At 34.1% G+C, this 9,932-nt stretch overlaps 1 protein-coding gene and 1 non-coding gene across 2 annotated transcripts; both read left to right on the top strand.

Annotated features, from left to right (window-relative positions):
- Nucleotides 1–3,307: 3,307 nt before the first annotated feature.
- Nucleotides 3,308–5,721, top strand: LOC113354075 (mitochondrial carrier protein CoAc2-like). The gene is made up of 7 exons (XM_026597521.1): nt 3,308–3,622; nt 4,040–4,125; nt 4,226–4,433; nt 4,529–4,655; nt 4,743–4,927; nt 5,028–5,147; nt 5,226–5,721. The coding sequence occupies exons 1-7, from the start codon at nt 3,455–3,457 to the stop codon at nt 5,391–5,393; spliced, it is 1,062 nt and encodes a 353-aa protein (XP_026453306.1). The 5' UTR covers nt 3,308–3,454; the 3' UTR covers nt 5,394–5,721.
- A 465-nt stretch (nt 5,722–6,186) lies between these two features.
- Nucleotides 6,187–6,258, top strand: TRNAG-UCC. The gene has a single exon. It is a non-coding gene; the product is annotated as a tRNA-Gly (tRNA).
- Nucleotides 6,259–9,932: the final 3,674 nt, after the last annotated feature.

Raw genomic sequence — 9,932 nt, 5'->3', positions numbered from 1 at the left:
CCCCCCCCCCCACCCCCCCGGCATTTTCAGTAATTGATTACGAGACTAGATTCTTGTATAATTTGTATCTTAAAAGATGGATTACAAGTTTAATCACTTAGCAGAATTCCTATCGAATTATTTAGATACGACTAGATTGATCTTGGAAATTGATTTTTGAGATCGTCTAATTACTATGATTAACAATCAGGTTCATGGACCTTGTGTCTAGATACATACTGATTGAGTATAGGTTGAGATAACTCTATATATATTTTGAAAGATCATTAAGTTGGTCTACTCGCAATTGTGTTAAGTTTTGTTTATACATGTTGCCGAACAAAAAAGTTGGATGTATTTGGTGGCCCATGCGTTTTCAAATATATACTAGGGCACCTCGTATATAATTAAATGCTGATTATGATGTAAATAGGGGGATAACTTAGGTTTTGGTATGACGCTTTGTGATACGCGTGAGTATAATTCTGCTCACATAATAAGAGAGTAGTCGGCCACAAGGAGTGTGCTGCAAAGGATAGATGTCAATCCTTGATCTATCCTTAACTACTCCTGAGATTAAAAAGGAGATTCTTATCCATACTCCTCAGCCTTATCTCAGTGACTATAAACGATGGTTTTATAGTGTTATAAATATACCAACTTTTGGTCATTCGAAAGGCAGTTTACAACGAACAATAACTTCTACAAATTGTATCAGAGCCTCTTCATCTGCAACTTTATGCAACTAAAAACTCTGATGTTATCTCTTTTAGCTTGCCTCCCTAGATCAACCTTACTTTTCCATCTACGACCGAATCATCCGTTGAACGACCATTTTCTTGGTTTAGACAAAGACTGTACGTAATAAGCCTCATGTACTCACATCGGCTTCGATAATGTTTACTCTTCTAACCCTCTCTACGATACTTTAACATAAAAATTGGCTTGTCACTTAGATTATGTCATTGCGCTTCAAAATCTATCTTTCGGGCCAAAAATTCCATGTGATCCAAAATTTTCTTATCAACCCGACATTTTTCTGCTGGTTTCTGCTGGTAATAAGAAAAATTACTACTAAAAAGACAACAGCTTAACCACAATCTATCATTTAGAACCAAGATTCTCCTGGTACCTAAGGTTATTTTCCTAATCCAAAATTTACCGTGTAATCCAAATTTTAGCTGGTGACACAAAACATGCCTTAGGACTTGTGATTTTTTTTTACCGTGACTAAATACAACCCTTAAATATAACCATTCTAAAATGTTGTAAACCCTATTGATGTGGGTAAACATAAATCAATGATCATTATTGGAAAAAAAATGGGCGTTATATTGAGTAAACAGACGTAAGAAAATGTTCTTGGAGTAAAAGAGGAAATCAATTGCTTTTTCACCAAATATTTAAAAGAGTACTCCATACGTTCCTAATTAATAGGATGGTTTTGTTTTTAGAGAAAATTAAGGAAATTAAGAGAACTAATCACTGAAAGTGGTCCTCGTGACACTTGTCAATAAAAAAAGTGAAGTGAAATGGTCCCCATGACACTAGTCAGCAAAAGAAGTAAAGTGAAATGGTCCACATGACACTTGTCATCAAAAGAAGTTAAGAGAAAAGTGGTCCCAGAAAACTATAGTAACATTTGACTTTCCCAATTAGGAAACCGGCCTATTTTTGGAAACATCTATTTATAGAAATCGGCCTATCATTTAGGAACGGAGGGAGTACATGACTTTATTTTCAATTAAAGCTTTGGGTTTTATTTTATTTTTTTGCAAAAACTTAAGATTTATTCTTTATTCAGATTGCGTAGACATCAACAGTCATCTTCTCCATCAAAAAATTGATTTGAGATCTGAAATCACTAAATTTTATGTTTTTATGCCCATCAGATATTCTATATAGATGATAAACTTCAAACTCTGATATGATTTAGGGATTTTTTAAAACTGTTTTTATCATATTCGATTTATGAACTAATGTGATTTGAACAAATTGCAGTAATTCTAAATTCGATAGTATAAGTTGAATTTTATATACGATGAACAAACAAAATGCAAAAAGATTGTTCTTGAATTGATTAATGATTCATCCAGGGTTCCGTGGGGAAGATGATGGAGAGTTTTGCTTACCCACGTAAACAAGGCTTATAATATGTTGATTGGGTTGTATTTAACTGTAGTGTGAGTTGTATTACCTTTTCTTTTTTTCCTAGTCTCAAATTTGCACGACCACATAAAATCTACCAATATAAATCAAAATATTCATGTAACCCTAATTTTCCTAGGTAGCATAATAACTAAGTTGGGATGAACGAACAACACATAAAAATGATTCAAACCACCAAGGACCCCACAATCAACTATTGAACCTAATTCAAATTTGCTTGTTAATCCGATATACGCCAATAATCTTTGCTCGTTAATTATGTGATTTAGTTGTTGTAATATTCTCTTTCCCTACTCTCTCTCAGCTCAAAAGAAAAAAAAGAAAAAAAATAGCCTCCTTCATCTTGTTTCTAAGATCTGGTCCGATTTTAATTTTTAACGTTGTAATTATAATTTTCTTTGTTTAGTTATTTTTTGTAGTTGAAATTTCTAGATTTTTAGGGTTTATTTTTGTTGTCAGCACTCTAAGTGCGTATATCCTTCACCCTTATTGGTGATTCTTGCCTTCACCTTAACGGTGATTCTCATTTATTTTAATAGCTTTTGTTCTTTCGCTATGTTGATTTTCAAGTACGATGTCGGATTCCGCATGTCAGTGTTCTCAATTCTTCATTACTCCAATTTCATTGGAGCACCACTTTCTCAAGAAGACAACCTATCAAATGGTTGATACATGTTAAGAAGACCATCTACGCTCCGAAATAATCAGATCTATCATTCTTATATTAGGTCGTTTCTCGGAGTTCATTCTTTTTTCGTTGTCTGAATTTTCGATCATGTACCATGTGATAAATTTCTTAAAGATGATACACTCATAGGACACTTGATTAAGAATGTATTAACAAAAAGTAAATTAATTAATAAATTCCTTAAAGATCATAACTTTATACCATGCCATAGAATATATCTTCCGATTGATCCAATAGATGCAAATGGGTCTAGAACCAAAGTTTAGGTGCTAGTTGCATGCTTGGACTGCCCTTTCGCGTCATCTGAAAAAGAATTCAATTTTTTAACCAACCAAGAAAGGCATATTCTAAACTCCCCTTCAAGAATACATACTCCTCATTACCCTACCATTAGATGCTAAAATTATCATCTCTAGGACGCCATTAAAGGTCAAAAACTGACCCCCAAGAATTTATAAGCGGAGACCACTGTCTGTACAATAGAGAAAACACCAAACAAGTTCTCGAAAAAAGGTAGGCAGTGGGCACTAAAGTCATCATCAGCATCATCATCTTCTTCCAATTAAACAACAGAATTCAATTCTGGGTTTTTTTTCTCTCTCTCTCTTTGTCTCTCTAATGGAGGAAGAGAAGAGAGAAGAAGAAAGACAAAAGGGGGTCTTATTATTAGATAATGTGTTACAATCCATGCCTGTCTATGCAAAGGAATTAGTTGCTGGTGGTGTTGCTGGTGGTTTTGCTAAAACTATTGTTGCTCCACTTGAAAGAGTCAAGATCCTTTTTCAGGTTTTGTATAATTCAATCTCTGAATTATGGGTGTGTTTCTGATTTTCTTTTGGTTTTGCTAAATTTGAGTGATTGGGTTTCAGAATTTAGTGATGGGTTTGTGTTTTTTTGAATAAAGATTATGTTTTTTTTTTTTTTTTTTTTTTATGAGTTGATACTGCTTGAATTGAATTGCATATGCTTAGGTTTAATGGAATTGGTCCAATTGGCAATTTGAACTTGGGGTACATTATGGAAATTTTCCGGGGTACCTGAAAGTCAGTGTCCTAGCCAAATGGGCATTATAATTGCAAGTTATCAGAGTCTTGCGGCTGAATTTCTTGTTGTGTCTAAGCTGCTGTACTGCCAAAAATTGCAATTTTTTTGTTTTTTTGTGTTGTTTGGTTTTAAGTGAGACTAGTTGTTGGGGTTTTGCAGACAAGAAGATCAGAATTTCAGAGTATAGGATTAACTGGATCCTTCAAAAAGATTGGTCACACTGAGGGTATATCGGGTTTCTACAGGTAAGATCTCTTTCGATAAGCTAATTAGAAGAAAGAATTTTGTGACTTGGGTGGAAATTGGTTTCTGATGTTGTCTGTGGTATCGGGGTATGTATAATAGGGGAAATGGAGCTAGCGTTGCTCGAATTGTTCCTTATGCAGCTCTGCATTATATGGCGTACGAGCAGTATCGTAGATGGATTATAGAAGGATTTCCAGATGTTAGAAGAGGGCCTGTTCTTGATCTTTTGGCAGGTTCCTTTGCGGGCGGCACTGCAGTTATATTCACTTATCCTCTTGATTTAGTGCGAACAAAATTAGCTTATCAGGTGAAGTACTTATTTATGGTGGTACATGTTTGTTGTCTAATGCAATTCTTCACTCCAATGGCGAGGTTTTGACTTTTCATGTAACTTTGGTGTAGGTTGTTGATGGTAGGAAGGTGAATGTGAAAGGAATGGTTCATGGTGAACAAGTGTACAGAGGAATTTATGATTGCTTTTCCAAAATATTCAGAACGAGTGGAATGAAAGGCCTTTATCGTGGTGTAGGTATAGATTCAACCACCACCAAATTTCATGAGTATAAATGATTCTGTAGAGATGTTGAAAACTAATGTATGCGAGTTGCGTTATCAGCTCCATCACTCTACGGAATATTTCCATATTCCGGTTTGAAGTTCTACTTTTATGAGGAAATGAAAAGTTATGTCCCTCAAGAGCGCAAGAATGACATCATGGTGAAACTCTTTTGTGGTTCAGTTGCTGGTTTATTAGGTCAGACTATCACTTACCCGCTTGACGTTGTTAGACGGCAAATGCAGGTATTGTTTCCTTTTCACTTACATTAGCCACTTCAATGCTTTACAAAATTAAACTTTGAAACAAATCTGAGAAACGTAATGACAATTTCCACATGACCAGGTGGAACAATTTTCAGCATCTAATGTGAAGATGAAAGGGACAATGCAGAGTCTCATTGCGATTGTAGAAAGCCAAGGGTGGAAACAACTGTTTTCAGGGCTAAGCATCAACTACTTGAAGGTTAGTTAACTATCTTGAACAGGATAATAAAAAATATTATTTGGTTTTCGTCACCTGATAATATGGTATGTGAATTAGGTTGTTCCGTCAGTGGCAATTGGTTTTACAGCGTACGACGTTATGAAGTTATGGCTTAGGGTTCCTTCTCGCGACGAGCCTAAGACTGAGCTAGTAAGAGAACGAACAAATATAAGTTCATCAGCAGCAGCATCATCATCCTCAAAATCATCTCAATACCAATCTTAGCAATAACAATTTTTTGAGCAAGTTATTGCTGAGCAGCCTTGGTAAAATTCTTTTTCACCTGTAAATTTCAACCGAGATGCATACAGCATCAAATTAGGTTACAGCATTCCTGAATAAAACGATTCGACAATGTGCAGTGCTCCTTATTCGTTGAATCACTACATATTAGAGTTTTACATCTGTGGAATAGCGTAGAACAGTTACACTTGTTCTGCACTCTGATTGTTCTAATGCAGTTTCAAGCCTGATGTAACTATATTTTCTCAATTATTGTAGAGACAGTGTACAAAATTCTTTTATAATCAATACTGATATAACTGAAATTCGACATAAATTTCTTCTTCAGAGTTATGATAAGCTAGTAGCACTTTAAACAGTATACAACTTTGCTAAGATATTTACACACTCCCAAACTGAACTTAGGCAACCTTGCAGTGTTAGAATTTAGCAAAATACTAATAAGCAGGTAAACCTGTTGCTGAAAATCCAGTAAGAAGTCAATGGCAGTAATCAAGATGTGCCCATAGAGGTTGTCAGAGAACCAGGATGTAATGTGTTCATCTTTTGGAATCATGTTTCTTCTTTGTTTATGTGGAATTTCTTATGGAAATTTAATTGGTTTGCGTTGGCAGAATACTTTAATCGAACTCGTATCTGGAATCAGTGCACAATGCTAAACATATTTATTACTACTGTTGCAAGATCAGTACTGGTTAGTCCCAACCACAGAGTGTGGTATCAATTCTACTAAATTCTTGATGTAGGATAACTGTTTGGCAACAAACAACAACAAGCGTTTGTAGTCCAACGGTTAGGATAATTGCCTTCCAAGCAATAGACCCGGGTTCGACTCCCGGCAGACGCAATGGAACTTTTTAAGCTTTTTTTCTATTCCTCAAATATGTTATCTGTCTATTGGCGGAATAAATTTTTTGGGATTGTATCCAAATATTTAACTTGGTAGTGTCCTTAAATCTGTTATCAGTCTATTGATGGAATAAATTTTCCGGGATTGTATCCCAATATTTAACTTGGTAGACCTTGTAGCATATAAATTAATATTAAAATTTTATATCGTGTGATCCAAACCATGCTTCACCACCAAAAATTTACCATACAACTCAAACCACATCAGAACTCAAGACCTATCCACAACACGAGATTCGTCTCATGACCTGAACCTATTAGTGTGGTACAAGATTTGCCAATGTGACCTATTTTTTGCATATGGATCCAAAATAGGCCGGTGGCCAGTAGTTGGTTACCACATCAGTCTAACACAATAACAACGCTTTCATTTCAAGATTTTCAAATCCCAGAAATTGGATTATCCCATAATCCAATTCCAAGAATTGAATTCCAAGGTATTATATTCTGAATTCATATTATAATGTTTGGTTCTGGTAATTGGATTACATAGTAATCAGAAAATAACAAATCACTTCAATATCCCCTTTTGAATTTTTAATACAGTTCGAAAATTAATCAAAGAATATGATTAAAAGATGAACCCTAAATCTGATCACATCATCCATAAAGAAATCCTGATTAAAATCAAACATCATTACTTAGACTTAACTTCTTGAGAAAGGTTTCAGAGGGTGATAAGTGTTTTGACCGAGACCTTGTAGAACATCGGCAGAGAAGAAGGTGAGCAATGTCGATTGTAGTGATGATGACGGTGGTGGCAGCGGTGATCAGGACACAAGAATGAGAAGAACACCGGTACGCACGATTCGGCAGGAACAAAAAAGAATTTCTTTTCCAAATTTTGTTAACTGGGGAGTGAAGTCCTTTTATACCAATTACTTGGAATTGGATTATATTCCACTGTTCCGTGAAAGGAATGGAAAGTTTTGAGAGAATTGGATTCCACGAAATCATATTACGATATTTTTGAGATTATTCGGTTCATGGGAATTGGCTCTATTCCCTCGGAATCTAATTCCAGAGATCCCAATTATCCACACCGAACACGTTGTAAGGGTAACCAGTTCAAATTCAAACCTGGGCGAAGCCAAACTTTTTTTTTTGCTTTCCGATGCTCTTTTTATAAGGGATTGGTCTTGTTTTTATAATTGGTTTTATGAAGCATATCATATGCTAGAAAAATATAAGTAAACAATTATGTTCATCGCATTAAGTCCGACACAAATTTAAGTAAACAATTATGTTCACCGCTCTAAGCCAAACAATTTTTTCCTTCAGATGCTCTTTTTATATAGGGTTGGTCTTGTTTTTTATAGTTGGTTTGATGAAGCATGTCATATACTTAAAAAACATAAACAAGCAAATTAAGTTCGCCACACTAAGTCCGACAAGAATCTCTTAAGGGGACGATCTCAATAAACATCACCTACATTATTCAAGATGAACTATAGCTAATGGATTGAGGAAAAAAACAATTAAAAGTTATCGGCCACTTTATACAAAGAACACCCAATTTTCGGTTAATAACTTGTCAGCCGAACCTAGATATTTTTTTTCCATAAAAACCTCGGTTTGGCTCTGTTTTGATTAACCGAATTGTTCATTTGGACAACCGATCTTATATCGGTTTGATTTTAATGAGAAGGTAAAATTATAAGAAAAGTCATTGGCTTTGGAACGCATATACTAAAGGGTGCCAAGAAATAGTAATTCGAAAATCAAATATGCATCAAAGTAATATTAATGTATTGATCGAAGTAGCGGATGTAGTGCGACGTATGGATTTAGTTATAATTGAGATGTCGATGATTACATTACTCTAGTAGCTATCTGTTATGATAGTAATTATAATACTTGTCGTGTTTGTTACGGATGTGAAGTTCAGGTTTATACATTAAAATGAAATTCATGGAAAATCTCAACCAACATCATTAATTATGAAATATAAGTATGTGCAATATGTTAGAAAACCGTGTTGTGGTCCATGTGCTAACAAAGCGAATGAGAATGATTATAAATCACCAACTCATGTCTCTTTACTTATTACATCTATTTCCTTCAAAAGATGTTTCCTTTGAAGTTAAAGTATCACGTCTATTAACTCTTAATGGAAGAGTTATATAAAGAGAAAAACATTGATCTCTATTTTCACTGAAAAATTTCTGTAACCATCATAGTGAGAGAAGTATAAGGTTTTGGTAGAGATTAGAAGATGGATCTTGTAATAACATCAATCACTTCACTACTTCATAATATATGACATTCTACTGGAACTTTAGATTCCTAGATTTTATCATATCAACAATGACCGGAGGTATATGGTTTTACTTATTCCGCATAAAGATTATAACATTTGGAATATAACATAGGTCGCTCTTTGGGCTTCTGTTAACAATTCACTCCAGGATGTACTATGTTCAAGAGAGATTTTTTCTTTTTTACAAATAAATTTTAAATACTTCAATAAAAATCTCGGATGACCTTTGGCCCTCTAGTAATCGTTAATCATCTATTTTGTGTGCTCTTGAGAAAAAAATTCTTGGAGTTTATGGTACTATGACTCCTCTGGTTGGTAACTTTAATAATTTGAATTCTTCTTAATTTACTTTTTAACTGCAAATTAACAAGTAACACAATATATCTCAGAATCAAAAAACACAATCAATAGTCAGACAAAGTAATAATAACGTACGCCTAATAAATTTAAGAAAAATAAATGCAAGGACTTACCACTCTCTGTTCTTTTATAACCAACACATATCTTCTCCACAATAGCTTCAAGCATGCATTCTTAAATACTAAAAGATTGGTGTTGTTTGTTGTCGTGGGATAAAAAATTTTTTTCCCCCTAAAATAATGTTTTCCATATTATGGTCACTTTCAACATATAGCAAACAAGTATTATTTTTCTCTAATGAAACATATGATCTACTTATGCCATATTGATGGTGCCGATCGAATTTTCTTAAACTAACTTAAACTTTCGTATTCTATTATAACGATTTGAATGCAAGTACTAGTTCAACTAACAAAAAGACCTTCAATACGCATAAACATCATGCAACCTAGATTATAATCGTTGAAAAAAATCGAGAATAAAAAATTATAATATTATCTTACGAATTTGAAACCCTCTATTGTTATGAATCTTTTATTTTGCTCCTTGTTTTTTTAGATCGATTTTGAGTTGCAAAATAATTGTACAAATTTCTTGGCCATAGCTCTAACATATATAGACAAATTGGTTGATGAGAAATTGTTTTAAAAAGTGTGTTATTAAAGATTGGCAGTATATAATTCAAGATGATAAATACTTTACGGATTTATTCCATATTCGATCAAAGTTACGTTCATGTCTCTTAGTAATTGTTTCATTTCCTTGGGAAGTATTCAAGGGTCTTGAAAGTATAATTTATATCTATGTAGGGAATACCAAGCGAATCTGTTGACAACTGATTTGTGTGGGAGGTAAAAAAATATTGCATATGCAGGGGAAACACCAGGTATTCAAAATCTTAGCCACGTGTCGTCAGACAAATGTGATGATATTTTGAAATCAGTAAACGATATGATTTGTTTCACTGATACATCATTGGATTCTGATGTTCG

The sequence above is a fragment of the Papaver somniferum genome, chromosome 2 (genome assembly GCF_003573695.1).
Source record: "Papaver somniferum cultivar HN1 chromosome 2, ASM357369v1, whole genome shotgun sequence".
Lineage (NCBI taxonomy): Eukaryota > Viridiplantae > Streptophyta > Magnoliopsida > Ranunculales > Papaveraceae > Papaver > Papaver somniferum.
The sequence above is the reverse complement of the archived record's forward strand: the minus strand, read 5'-3'. Positions and strand labels throughout refer to the sequence as shown.